Source organism: Montipora capricornis, chromosome 10 (assembly GCF_036669925.1).
Source record: "Montipora capricornis isolate CH-2021 chromosome 10, ASM3666992v2, whole genome shotgun sequence".
NCBI lineage: Eukaryota > Metazoa > Cnidaria > Anthozoa > Scleractinia > Acroporidae > Montipora > Montipora capricornis.
The window spans coordinates 44,812,000-44,826,263 of NC_090892.1; the positions used below are offsets into that span (position 1 = coordinate 44,812,000).

At 39.6% G+C, this 14,264-nt stretch overlaps 1 protein-coding gene across 1 annotated transcript; it reads left to right on the top strand.

Moving 5' to 3' along the window:
• The first annotated feature begins 2,089 nt into the window (after positions 1–2,089).
• LOC138019272 (uncharacterized protein DDB_G0284459-like) lies at positions 2,090–12,405 on the top strand. The gene is made up of 2 exons (XM_068866003.1): positions 2,090–3,964; positions 10,689–12,405. Exons 1-2 carry the CDS (start codon positions 2,301–2,303, stop codon positions 11,332–11,334), a joined length of 2,310 nt encoding a protein of 769 aa, XP_068722104.1. The 5' UTR covers positions 2,090–2,300; the 3' UTR covers positions 11,335–12,405.
• The last annotated feature ends 1,859 nt before the right edge of the window (positions 12,406–14,264 follow it).

A 14,264-nucleotide genomic window follows, 5' to 3' on the forward strand; every position in this document is an offset into this window, starting at 1 on the left:
CACCGGAATCGCCGCCGGTGACCGCCCTGCCTTGAATCACTTGATGACGTAATTGAATGCTTTGAGAAACAAAAAATTTCGAACGATGACCAAAGCAGTCCTTTTGTTTGCTATTGCTTGAAAAGGTCAGGATGTACTTTGAGGAAGAGAATATATGAAAGGGGCAATTTACACGTTACGATATTTGGCTTACGACTTTCGCATGCAACTAGCAGCAGTACGTGATAACTTTGCAGCATCTGCACGCGCATGACTCGCGAACGTCTGCCGAAAGGGTGTCTTAGATCCGATTTGCACGATACACGTGAACGCCGTAAGCTTAAATCGAACAGTCTAAATCACGCTAAAGTAAATACTGAATCTGCAGATTTGATATTTTACTTGGAAAAAGTCTGTCCTGTAGGATTCAAAAATAGAGCACAGTTTTATGCTTTGGACTCAATAATCCCAATGGTCTTTTCCAAAGATAATTGTGCGACTTTATTTTTAATGACAGTCCTGATAGGAAAACATGATCACTTGTAACGCAAGCTTAAGTGCAAGAACCCAGATGCATGAGCTTGATAGTAGGGTGTATTTGAAGTCAAGCTACAAATAATCAACACAGTCGCTACAGTGTTTGAATATCCTTGTTCTTTCTTCTTAGTTTCCCCACTGAGTTATGCATCGTTTTTACTTATTTATATTTTTTGGCATTGAAGAATAACAATTGGTGTTTAGCGGTTTGTTTACACTGATCTCGCCAAAACGTCGGCAAATACGCGCAAGTACTTGCCCCTTAAATGTGTTCGACACATATCAGACATAACACGTTTCCCCAAGAACTTCAGTTACTGAAAGCACAGTGCTATTCTATTTAAGATTTTCACTCTCCGCAGAAACCGCAAAGTTGAGATCATCACTAACTTCGGCACTTAAAAGAAAATAGTAGTTATCATTAATATACTGATCTGCTCGAAAAATTCATGAGTTTTACAAGAAAAAAGGTATTGTAAATAAAGTCATTCGGGTTAAAACTCCTTTCAAATGGAAGTTCACCGAGACGGACCGAAGCTCTTTGTTGTCACAAAGTCAGGAGTTCTTTACAGAAGAATATCAAGTGATCACGTTTTCAGTAACTTTGACAGGAGTCAAAATAGATGTTATTCCAAGGAAAGGATAATCCTTTAATCGTCCACTTTGTCTCCCTAAATACAGATACTGATATGAGTGACGTCAAAAGAGTGTTCTCGACACCCTAAAGTTGTGAAGGACTTTTATAAATCATTCAGTTCTTTGCTTGAAAGGTCAATACGAGGGATCGCAAGACACAAAAGGTGATAATGAAAATTTGAGTTAAACACAAGAGGTATTTGATTAGTGACTAATTGGGAAGGAAACCCATTTATACTATGCTAATGCTCAGAGATCCAGCTTTAAAACGAACGCTTAGCAATTAGTGACTTTTGTCATAGTTCACATGCAAGGAGAGCTTTCAAGCGTTCGGGCAGCGAGCAGAGACAATATCTTTTAAAACATACATAAGATTGATCAAGGAAAAAAATTAAAAACTTTGAACTAAAGTCACGAAAATTAATTTAGTCGCCAAAGTGTGCTAAAATAGAGCAGGAGAACGAAACTACGTGTATAAATCAATCCATAACGTTTAGTTTAAGGAGATCACTGTAAATACTGTTGTTCGTGTGAAGGATACTAAAATTCGAACCTCTTGATATTTGATGAGTGAGGTGGTTGCAATAAAAACAAGAAAAAGGAAATAAATCTGACGTCTTTTGGACATCCCTAATCCCCAATGTATAACTCGAGAACTAAGTACCCCTATCCAAATTCAACGTTGTACCCTTCCTTATAAGAATTTTTTTCGGCTTGAAGCAGAGAGATAAATTAAATTGCATAAACGGACTTGATTCCCTGACAATACGAACGAGGATAGAGAAGATGAAGGGGGTGATTTTCAAATAATATGATTATCGTGGAGAAAGGTTTCTGTGCAATACCTGGTGCTTATTGGCTAACCACCGGAAATGGTAAATTGATCAAATTATGGAAAGCGTCACACTTTGTGGTTACGTGACTCGTGAGCAATACAAAGGTGAGTCGATTCACATCGCGGGCAGTAGATCAGGCATGTTACCAAGGAGTGCAGAACTGTGAGTGGTGACTCTTGTTCCTTATCGGTCAGTCTGTGATTCTCAGAGTTTTCTGGGTGTCCCTTTGTGATCACAGAACAGTTTTGACGGTTGAGCAATACCTTTTGAAGAGTAAAGCAGTGAAGGATATTGTCAAATCAGTGCTACAAGATGACAAACCTCGGTGTGAAAACGGCACCGAATGATGCTACAAAACCAGCCGTAGTAATCGAGTTACCCAATGGATCAACAGAGAAGATTGTAGTTGCCGATGCAAACGTAACAGTTCGCGATTTAAAAGTCGATTGCGAGCTGCAGTTCGGCATTCCGTGCAATTTACAGAAAGTTAGCGCGTTGGAGAATACTGAGAAAGAGTTTAATGACTGGTCACCTCTCAAAGACTCGGGGCAAACGTTCAATAATCAAGTAATTGTACTTCAAGTGCCAGTGTGGTGGAACAAGTTTATTTGCGTCTCCTTGAACAATGAAATCGATAACGTTTGTAGAAGGGCTAAGCTTCCCATGCAACAGATTAGCAGAGAGGAAAGAGTGTTTGTCGGTTATTTCATCGCTTGCTGTCGCGGACATGAAAACGCGCTTCAGAGACTTAAAGCACTGGACATTCAAATAGATCAGTACGCAGTAACAGACGCGGGTAGGAATTTATTTCATGCCGCGGCTGCTGGCGGGAAGGTAAGCTGCGTAGATTTTGTGGCAAAGCATTTGATCGAACCATCGAAAGAGGTATTGTCAGCACTTGATACGAACAGAGAGACTCCAATAGATATTGCGCGTAGATTAAATTATCACGATACGGAAAGATTGCTTCATAAATACATGTATAGCGATAGACGAGATGCAGAAAAGCGCACTTCTACGGAATCTGGAATAGAAGATTGTGATTCAGTCTGCTCAGATGACTCTACGGAGGACAAGAAAACGGAAAACGCCAACACCACCCTCGAAAACACACGCAATGATTGCCAATGCAACATCGAAGAGATAAAAAATACAATTTTTGAGGAACTTGTGGTCACTGAGTGTGACGACGGATTGAGTTTTGCTACAGACATGAAATTAGGGCAACAGAATACGCCCCCCAAGCAGCGACTTACATCGGAGATCAGTATGACACAGTTTAGTAAAAGACACAGGCAAGAGCGGGAAGCTAGCCCTTGTTCATCAGACAGTTCGGATGAATCATCAAGTATTTCTCCTAGGTTAGCAAGACCACAAACTCTGAATTTAGCTTCACAGAATCAACCTCTTCTTCGAAGGAGAGTTGTAAGGCCAAAGAGCGCGCGTTCTAAATGTTACCCGCCCCAGATGAATACCGTTTATCAAGAGGATGAATGTGAAGAAAATAACAACCATCTTCCACCGCTGGAGAGCCAAAATTTGGTAAAACAGACCGGGAGAAACGATCCAGACCCGATGAGAAGACTAAAGCAAACTATTGTGCAAACAAATGGCAATCCTAATCCCGCCTCCTCGATGGTGAATCGACTGATCCCGTCACCTGATCGACTGAGTCCGTCTCCTGACGAAGAAAGACTTGTCACCAAAAGCGCGCCTAGTTCTCCGAGAAGTCTAAGAAGGCTGGTATTCAAGCCTTCAGTGCGACCTCCTGCTACAGGAAACACTGTGTGCCCACTGTCGCCGAAAATTAGCTCAAGAATATTAGATCAAAGACGCGGTTCTGAGCCAGTGCCATGTTTAACAAGGCCCGTTGGACTCGGGATGGGTCGAACAAGAAGAGATGCTGTCATCAATGACCTCCAGCACGGAGAAAACCACGTCAGCTCTCCAATGTTGCACAAACGGGGAAAGGCTAGGTATGTATGTCGTTTTATTGCATTTTGTACTTGGATACCTTTAAAATTAGAAATCAGCGCCATGCAACGCCGGAGGTTTCCGGAAAATTTGCGGGCACGAATGTTTCCGAACACATACAGCGCCTTGATTGATAGAGCTATTATCACTCGGAAAGTCGCTTTTGGGAGAGGGTTGCTTCAGCTTAAAAAACATCAGTTTACATTGGAGGCGGAAACTACTTCTCAATTGAATTAATAATCAAAACAGTACGAGGAAGTGAGTTAAGCCAAAACAGACTTCTACGTCAGCAAACGATTTTGTTTCTAATTTAAGCTCAGCGAGCAAAACAAGTCAACTTCCATGAAAGGCAATCGCGTGCCACAAAAACCACTGTATGGGGTGCACTCGAATTCAGTTCGCATTGTAAACAAAACTAAAGTTTGCGATGTAAACAACTTTACTTCTTATTCGTATATGTCAGTGTTAATGCAAGATTATGTCGCCGATTGCGAAATCAGTGTTGTATGTCGCAAACAGTTACAATTTTGCTCATCACGAAAAGTACAGGGATTTGGAGGTTTAAACTTGCACACTCGGCGGCTCTGTGCTGTTACCCGTGACAGCGAACGGTCTAACCTCATCTTAGCAAGATGCTAAGAACGATTAAATGTAAAATTCTATCAAAAAATTAATGCATGCAAAAACAAAACATGTACGTGTACATCTTCGTCCAGTGGCTGTAACTGCAATCGAAAGTTGTTTGTAAGTGCTCGCCTTATCTGTATTCAAAAGCCCATTCGCTGCCACGGTCGAGCTACTTCTTAGATCTACCTCTTTTCTGCCGAGAACCCTTTCAAAAAATAACGGGAAACAAAGTTCCCACTGAATTATCACTAGTTAGCGTTGATTTCTGCGCGTGAAGAACCTTTCTTATTTAACAAAATGTGGAAACATCATCCTGCACTACCTGCGTCGTCAGCTTCGAATGCACACTCCAGTCCTCGCGTTCTGGAACTCTTGTTGCGTCCTTTTCTCAGATTTAAAAACATAAGTTATGTAATGGCAATTACACACTATTAGTTTGACAGTAAACCAAACACAATCTTATGCAAGACTGGAAGTTTCGTCGGTTTCAACAAGATTTATTATTATCATTATTATTGATTGCAGATATCCTATCATATATCTCATTTACTAGCAAGAAATAACGGCAAATATATCAGACCTCAACACATGCCCTACTATTTGCGAATACACCTTTTTTTTTTCACTTCTCAAGAGAAATGTTTAGTGCAAATTTTTAAGTTACCAAGCATTAATTAAAAGTAAGGGAGGCTGAATTAACTCTAAAATGACTTTTCCCAACGCTTAAAATATGTTTAAAAGTCGGTGTTCTTGCGTTTACTGTTATGAGATCTTTTCCACATGTGTGTTCCACATGACCTCTGTTAATAGAGGGTTAATATGCAAACAGCTTTTGTTTCGGTGGTGAATCTCTGTTGTCTCAAAGCAGTTTCTGTGACGTATGTTCACTGCTTGATATTTTCATACAGGTTTCAATTTCGTTGATCATTCTATTAAATTACCCCGTAACACTCAAGAGAATCTGGTCCGCCAATAAACGCCAGAAAAACTCCGCTTGGACCCACACAATGTTAACCCAGATGATGATCATTCGGTTATAAAAAGGACTGTTGATGTTTGCTTCCTTTAACAAGTTATTAGGTTGAAAAGGCTTGCCTGTTTTTTTTTTTATCGCTTATATTGTTATAACTTAGCAGGGTGTTGATTAATTCATTCGGAAAACACAAGTTGTTTTCTCATTATACTGAAAAGCTTTGTTTGCACCCAAAGTCCCTGCATAAAGGATCACGTATTGTTTGTGACCGTATATATGACCTTTGGACGAGTTTCAGAGCTGGGAGTTTCTAATAACAGCTCAAAATTAGCCATAATGTCCGACGTCATAAAAACGTAGTCTGCCAATCGACAGCCTGCGAACGCCGAGCTAATCGCAGGTCAGGACTCACTCTGGAAAACAGAACTCTTAAATTACAGTTGTGGAGTTGCCATCACTAGACCGGTGCAATTGACCCTTGGCCAGCTAGAAGAAATAAAATTCTCTCCTCCCCTATCTCTATCTGCTGTTGATTCTACAATATTCATAAAGGTTTTTGCGATGTTTGTCAGTTTCTCAATTAGGGAGGGTCATTCTATTTTAAGTAAGTTTGTTTGGATTCAGCTCAAAAACTCGTTTGACTTTCATGTTATCTCAATCACCTATCCTGAAAGCTTCTTAAGATTCAAATCGCAGTACGCATGCTAATACCTTTTTAAGATTTGAACCTTATATCAAAATAAATAAACATTGTAGACCTATGAGCAGGTATTGACGTCATTGGTATTTGGAGAAACGGAAAGGGTAGCTCGAAACCATGCACTATAGCTTCGAAAAAGTCAATTTTTGTTAGGAAGTTGAATTACCTGACAATTAGGGCGGGAAACGTGCAACCCCTCCCAAGCGCGGGTAATGTGTGGCTCTCTTCCTCTCTCACGTCAATTGCCACAAAATCGCGGACTTCTTTATATGAAGTGTGTTTCCAAATGAGTTTTTGCCTAAAAACCGCATGCTAAGATTGACAAATTGAAAGGTCACAACGTTTGTCACTTACGTTACTAAATGTGTTCGAAAAAGCTAACAAACCGTTCGTTTATTTTCTGATCACCACCGGAAACTGTCAAATCCGAATGGGTTAATGATATTCACAACATCCGGGACTTGAACAATCTCTTGTTCAAATCTAACTTTCGACAGTCGACAGTGATCAAAGCTGAAAATCTTCTTTCTGTGGAACGTAATCTTGTTAAAGAAGACCACAAGATAAGTGAATCATATCAACTCTAAGCCTAAAAGTGACGCATTATCCTAAAAATACGGAACTGATTTGAGCATTTGACGTGTTTTAATTGCGTGGCGCGCAAAAATAATGTATTAATCTTTTTCCCACTCTGACAAAGATTAACTTTGTTCAAATACTGGAATACCTTCAAAGACGCGTGTTAATTAGTTTCTGACAGCGCTTTTTAATCAGTTTCCTCCCAGATATGTCGCTCTTCAAACGTTTTGACTCAAAATTCGATACGAGTTTTGAAAGGATTGCATAAAACTTACTGGTTGGTCTGAGGTATAAAATCACGGTAAGATATTATTGCCGTAATTTAGATTATTAGGTTCAGGTCAAAGTTTGATAAGCTAAGACAGAGTAACTAACGAAAAGCAGAGATTATGCATGTGAGAACATTCCTTAGGCGAAAAAGAGACGTAGCAAATTTAACTTGTTTGGGTCAAAATTTGGAAGAAAAACAATTCCTTTCTCGGCAAAAATAAAGCGAGGAAAGGAAAGAAAGTCGATACCTTAGTTAAAAGAGTATGATTCGTATGCAACTCCTACGCTTATTAGTTCTTGTGGCCTACGTTGGCGACTCAGCACAATCTTTGATTTCACTCAGCATACATTCAAAAAATGAAAAAATATCCATAAATAGACAGCTACAGACTCAACCACTGCTCGAAGAGTTCCATTTAGTACCTGGTTAATGGTGAACTGAAAGCAAAAGCAAGGAAAAAAACACTATGCTTTTCACAACTGTTTTCATAATCTCGCAATAACGTTTTATTGCTACGCACTGATACATTCATTTACAGATCAGGAATTGTCCCGGCAACACTTCAGGAAAGTACTTCTCACTGGCTTTCAAACAGATGACGCACATGACCCTCGGATTCGATAGCCATTGTGTCCGTGCTTTTTAAGGTGGGAACTGAAATCGGAAACCCACTCTTTTCAGAACTGAAGTGTCTAAACAAAAGAAGAAAAAAAACTTCGACTACAAACAAACGGCCCAGTCGAAAAATGCGGGTGTTAATTGACAACCATTGATGTCCGTCTGATATGCATATTTGACTGAAGTCATAAGGCAAATACGGCATAAATAAACCAATTGACCTGTCGGTTACCTTTCAAGAATTTGGCCATTTCTTCGGCTTTTCAGAACAAAAGGCAAGAAGTCTTTGAGTCATCTACTTGGTACGGTTCCCTATACTGGGCTGCTGTCGTGTTCAGCTCCCTTTTGCAATAAAAATATGACATTACTCAGTATCTTTTGTGTACAGTTCAGTTTAGTTTTGGTTCCTTATTTTTCCTATCGAAAAAACGTCGCGCGTCTTTAATTTTTACTGGATCCGTGCTATTAAAACCGTTTATTAAAACAAACCTATTTTTGCATGGTGGAATTCCATACGTTTAAAATAGTTTCGAACAACCTTGGTAGGTTTAACCGTAGAAGAAAAGATGAGCTCTTAATGCCAACTTACGTCACAGATCGGCCACCAGCGCCGGGAAACAGAATAAAAGAAATGATCTCTTGTCGATTATAAATATCTTGATTTAGCGGAAATTTAAAAAAGCCCTTTCACTAAATAGCTTCGAGGTAACTTGTCTGAAGCAACTTCGAGTAGTCTAATCTGGAACGGCTTCATCGAAAATACGGACTTGGTAAAACTCTTGATAATTCAGGCGATTAGATAGTTTGCCAAACTTCTAGATACTTCCTCTGATAACTAATTAAGAACGGATAATAGTGCCCTTGGCTTTTTGTTTCCTGTATTAAAACCACGCCAAAGGAATCAAGGTTATACCCTACCCAAAGGCAGGTCAATATTGTCTGTTGCACTGGAGCGTGCCCGTCTTAATCTGTTTTCAGTGTAGTCAATTTACGCATCTTGGTTTTCGATTGGCACACAGGAAGTAGTTTAAAATTGTAAACTGACCAATTTTGGATAACGGTTCTGTTCAGCTGAACTTCCCGGCATCTGTTATGTGATATCAAAGACACTTCATCCCTCTTGGTTGCTAATGATACAATCGACATTAGAATCCTTAAAAGAATGCAGAATCAGTTCTAACAGTAAACCAGAGGAGAATCGCGTAGCAAAGGTGAGCAAAGGATTGCAGGTGACATAAACGTCCGATTCTCTTAAATCAACTGAGGTAGCCTTCACAGAATGTCAATTTCTTGTAACTGGTTCGAGCCTTAAGTCTTTCACTGTAATCATGCAAATTTTCTATTCCGTCTGGTAGATTGGACTGCAAAGTTTCTTTGATCGGAATACATATAATTTCACCCAACGACAAATAATGTAACATCCTTTGTTGCCGTATTAGGAAATGAATTACGAAAGGTGCAACACTAAGAAATCTTGCCAAAAGCACGTAAGGCGCTCTGACAACCGCTCTGTTGTTCAGGAATGAGATTTCGAGCCTGTGGTAATTAGCTGGGAGTTTAATTTGACTTAGGAGGAAGACCGGAGTACCCGGAGGAAGAAAAAAAGAACACTGCATGTAAGGTCGATATCGACACTGAAACCCACTGAAATATACCTTGTTAAGATGAATCATTACAAGCAAAACAGGCATGGGTTTTCTAATTGTTAAAGCAGTTTTCAAATGAATGCCGAAAGTAATTACGCGATTGCAATTGCTGCGCTTAGTGATTGGTTTAAGAATCTCGCGCCAGTTTATCAACCAATGAAAAGAAAAAAAAATAAAACCAATAGCGACTTGAACGTGCGATTTTTCCCGCGCTTTGAAGAAGTTATACGGAATTGCTATGAATGTGGATTGATTGCGCTGTTTACACCTGCTGTGATTGGTCGAAGTAATTACCCTGGTATTTGTTTTGAGACTCAATAGAAAAGAGCATTACTTATTTCGATCTGCCTGCCGGGAAGCAAATTATATAGCGCTTTAAAAGGGCAATGCATGCCCCTAACTCTGGTGTTATAAAATGCACGATTATGGTTAGTTAAAATGCCAGGAGAGATTATCTATCTGTAATCTCTCTCCAATCTATTTTGCTAATGTCCCAGGACAAATAAAGATTTGGATTTAGCATTCCATCAATGTGAAACGACAATCTGCCGCCACAAAATCATGAATACTGTATTCTCTTGTTCCAAGTTGTCTCTCGTTTGAGAAGTTTCTTGATATCTTTAGATAACAGGCAAAAAAATGAGCCAGATCAAATAAGCTTCTTTAATTTTGGGCAGGACACAAATTGCATTCTGACATTTCCTGTAAATGCGATGCTCAATTTCTCCAATACACAGCCAAACATAAAACTGCGAGCTTGACAGTGAAATATAGATAACTCTTTGCAGTCTCCCTGCTCCAGCAATACACGAATAATAAAAAAACCAAAGAAGGACTGAAGTAGGGCTCAGTATAGTTCATAAAAGATGAAATCTTTAAGCAAACCACCGGCGATGAAAATGACTTTAATCAATTGCATGACGGCTCTAGGCATTTTCCGAAAGGTTCGCATTGCCTGAGAAATATCGGTTCGCTTGCTTGAATCAGTTTGTGGAATGGGATGGAGGTGTTTCAGATCCATGCAAGTTATTTCCCCTGCATAAGGCTTCATCGCATGGTCATTTCAGTTAACTGTGAGTGCACGAACAAGGTCTATATCAGCAGGACGGTTTGCTGATGTTCAATTTGATTGCTTCAATAGAAGTTAGCAACTAGCAGGTTGTATTTGCAGTGTAGTTGTCTCAAGAGCTTCTGGCGATACCGTTAGCAACTGAAATGTTGTTTACCATAATATTTTAACAGCAATCTCTACGCTGCAAGCAAATCATATAGTTTATCGATTCAATTTCGTGTTTTTCTTTTTCTATCGCAGATCAATTTGTGAGTTAAACCTTTTGGAATCTTTGCGGGGGAAGAAGGACATGGATGAAGAGGAAAGAATGGATCGCCCATGGAACGCATGGATTTCTGTCAGAAGAGAATCCGTGCAACTAAGAAATCCGGCTGAAAATAATTCCCAGTCTGTTCTGAATTCAAAGAGGAAGTCCTACCAACAATGGCTGTCCGAAAAAGAACTTGATCACCTACAGAAACTCTTTGCAAAAGCCCAGGAAAACGCAAAAACCAACGAAAACCACGGCGCAAAGTTGCAGAAGGGAAAAACATTTGACGAGTGGTTAGAGGACAAGCGAAGAGAGATAGAAAGCGAGAAAGAAAGGGAAAAGGGCTTGGAGGAAAACCAAAAAATAGAGGAAGACAAAAAACACCAGCGGAGAAGAATGTCGAAAGCAAAATACGACAAGTGGCTGATGCAAAAGGAATGGGGCGCTTTGCAAATAGAGGAAAAAATGGAACAGGAAGCCAAGCAAAAACATGAACTAATGAAAAAGAAATGGGAAGAGGAAGACGAAAAAAAGAGAAAGAATGAACTGCTCCTCGGCAGAACTCAAAGTTTGCCTTTGGAGGGAGCCGCTCCACGGATCACAGGCATCACGAGAAGCAGACACAGTATAAAATAACTAAGACTGTGAGTTCCTCTCTAAAAGTCTTTTCATTCTTTCAAGGGTTTGGAGTGGTCCAGAGCAAAGCAAAGACCAATGAGTAACCAATTCTCAAATGTGCTAGTCCGAAGCAAATAGGTGCAGCCAGAAAAAAGACCGACAACTTGCTTGTTCCCATCACACATGCGTCTGAATGTGATATTTCGCACAAAAGATACACTGTAAAAACCTTAGCGAGAGATCCCAATAGTCATTTTCTGGCTCGTCTTCGTTCAAATTCTATCACGTTGAGCAGCGAGTAATTGTTTTGGTTGAATATAACCCATTACGATCCTTGATTTCACTTTCGTGTTCAGAAGCCATGACTTAAACGGAAGAAAAATATATTTACATAAGGGCAGACTGCTGTCTTAAGAGGAATAGTTTGGGAGACCAAGGCGGCCTCCGTAACGTCGCGTAGAAAGAGGAATTAAATAGGTCTCATTGTGGTGAAGCAAACAACACAAAGTCCGAAAACCCTTCGACATTCGATGAAACCACTTACAACTTGATTTAAAGTAATTAGAATGTTTTCGTTACTGTCATGTTTAGAATAAAGAACTATGATGAGTAATTGCTAAGCTCAGGGTAATTGGAAAATATTTACGTTTCAGAAATCGTGTATAAGACTGGACTTGTTTAGTGACTTGATTTACGCTCCAGGTTCGTATGTTTATGAAAAGGAAGCGTTGCTTTATCATTCATACTGGATTACAACGACAACATCCTGCCAATGTGTTTTAGTTGAGTGATTCTCCTATTTCGTACAATGAGCGAATGTGTCCTGCCCGGCAGGACGATTGCTTTTGATGTGAATGAAGTTATTTATTTAGAGGATATTTTTTCTTTTTACTTCTAAGTGTCAGTTTGTACATATTTTAAATTGTTTGAAAATAGCTCTCGATCGCTGTTGATTTTGAGACTGAAATTGTTTCACTGCCGCAGCTCAATGAAGGTTCAATTTTTACGAAACGAAAAGTGTTAATTCTTACATGAGTAAGTGATTGTTTACCGAGTGAGTACCTCAAAGAATAAATTATAAATTTGAAACAATGAGAACTTGTGACTCTTGATCTTGAGTGTTCGTCTACGGAGGCAATGACAACATCGACGCCGGCAATGAGGACGGCAGAAAACATATGGGTTATTGACCAAGCGTGAGGTCAAGATGGCTGGATATTGGCCAAGTCTTTGCGTGTTCGTCTCGGTCTATAACACGCAAAAAATGTCGGCCATATTGATCGAACAAGCTTGGTCAACAAAGGATTTATTACGTGGGATGCGTAGGCAGACCACGTAGACATTTCGGGCCAGTTTCGTCGTCATCGTAGTCTCATATGGCAATTGCTTGTTATATGGGATAAAACACCAAAACATGATCTTTAACCTTACGGGACCAAGCGAGAAATCCCAACCGGGAAAGATTGTTCCATCTTGCCCGCTCGGGTAGCCAATCACAGCGCGGTATTTGGTTTATCTTGCCCGCTAACGGAGCTACAATTGTAGTCATATAATAAAATGCGTTTAATGAACAAAAACAATGAATCTGCACGGCCCACACCTTTGTCTTACATTTTAATGCATCTCTTTGCTGTTCTTGTCCTGACAAACGTGAAATGAACAAGTATGAGGTTCTGTGGAGGACGCAAGCACACGACGAACTTTCAATCTTCTCTCCATGCACACATCCACGCCGTTCCTACAAATTTTAGTTGAGAGAGTTGGTACACACTTTCAATGCCAAAATGATTTTCCGCCAAGTGAATTTATGTTTTGAGACGACTTTCTCGTTGCCGTCGATCGGTGGTTTGCACATTACGTCACTGTCGCCATGTTGCATTTGAGTTTTCATCAGCCTCTTCTGTTCGTCATCCAGCATTTATACATAGTTTAATGGTTAAGAAAATAACACAAACAGCGGTGATAAACATTGTGTTCCAACGCATTTTTATAAAACTTTACGTTTCGTATGCTAGTCAACACACATTTTCAAAAGTGACCGTTACAATTTTTGAAAACTATATATATATCGTAAACATTAGGGGTCTGGAACCTAGACTGAAAAAAATGATCTGCAGACGGTACGTGTCAAGACATAATGAGATGTAATAGCTAAAACAGCAATAACTTCTCACTACTAATATTGACATTAAGGGAAGGCTTTAGCTCTTGAATGAACGAAGTCTCTTTAATTTTGCAGTGAAAGTCAGTTTTTCCGGACGCTAAAATGTCAAAGTGATCTCATTTAATGTCGTGGCCAGTGGTTTTCACATGATCAGCAATGCCTGATGAATGGTCACTTTTAGCTAGGGCCTTGAAATGTTCTGTTTTTCTGTCATGGAGTCTTCGCATTGTTTTTCCAAAGTAGAATTCATCGCAGTTCCAGCAGACAGCTTTATAGACGACCTTGGACCTCTGAGATCGGTTCAAGCGATCTTTGTATGGAAAAAAGGAGTTGATGCGGCGTGTGTTTTGGAATATGATCTTGAGATTGACGAAAGAGTAGAAATTGTAAATTTCCAGACCCCTAATGTTTACGATATATATATAGTTTTCAAAAATTGTAACGGTCACTTTTGAAAATGTGTGTTGACTAGCATACGAAACCTCAAGTTTTATAAAAATGTTTTGGAATACAATGTTTATCACCGCTGTTTGTGTTATTTTCTTAATCAAGCTACGATGGCCTAAGAACAAGAGTTTATACGATATAGTTCAATGGGATCATTGTTTTCAAATGGGGGTAAATATCAATATGTATACTTTGAATATTTTGCCTTTTACATCCCTTAAAGTGCACACAAATTCAAATATTTTTCGTCTACAATATTAATCTCGCCACCAAAAGCAACCTCGTTCCCAGGGCTTTTCATCGGCGATGAAAAGCCCTGGGAACGAGGTTGCACCAA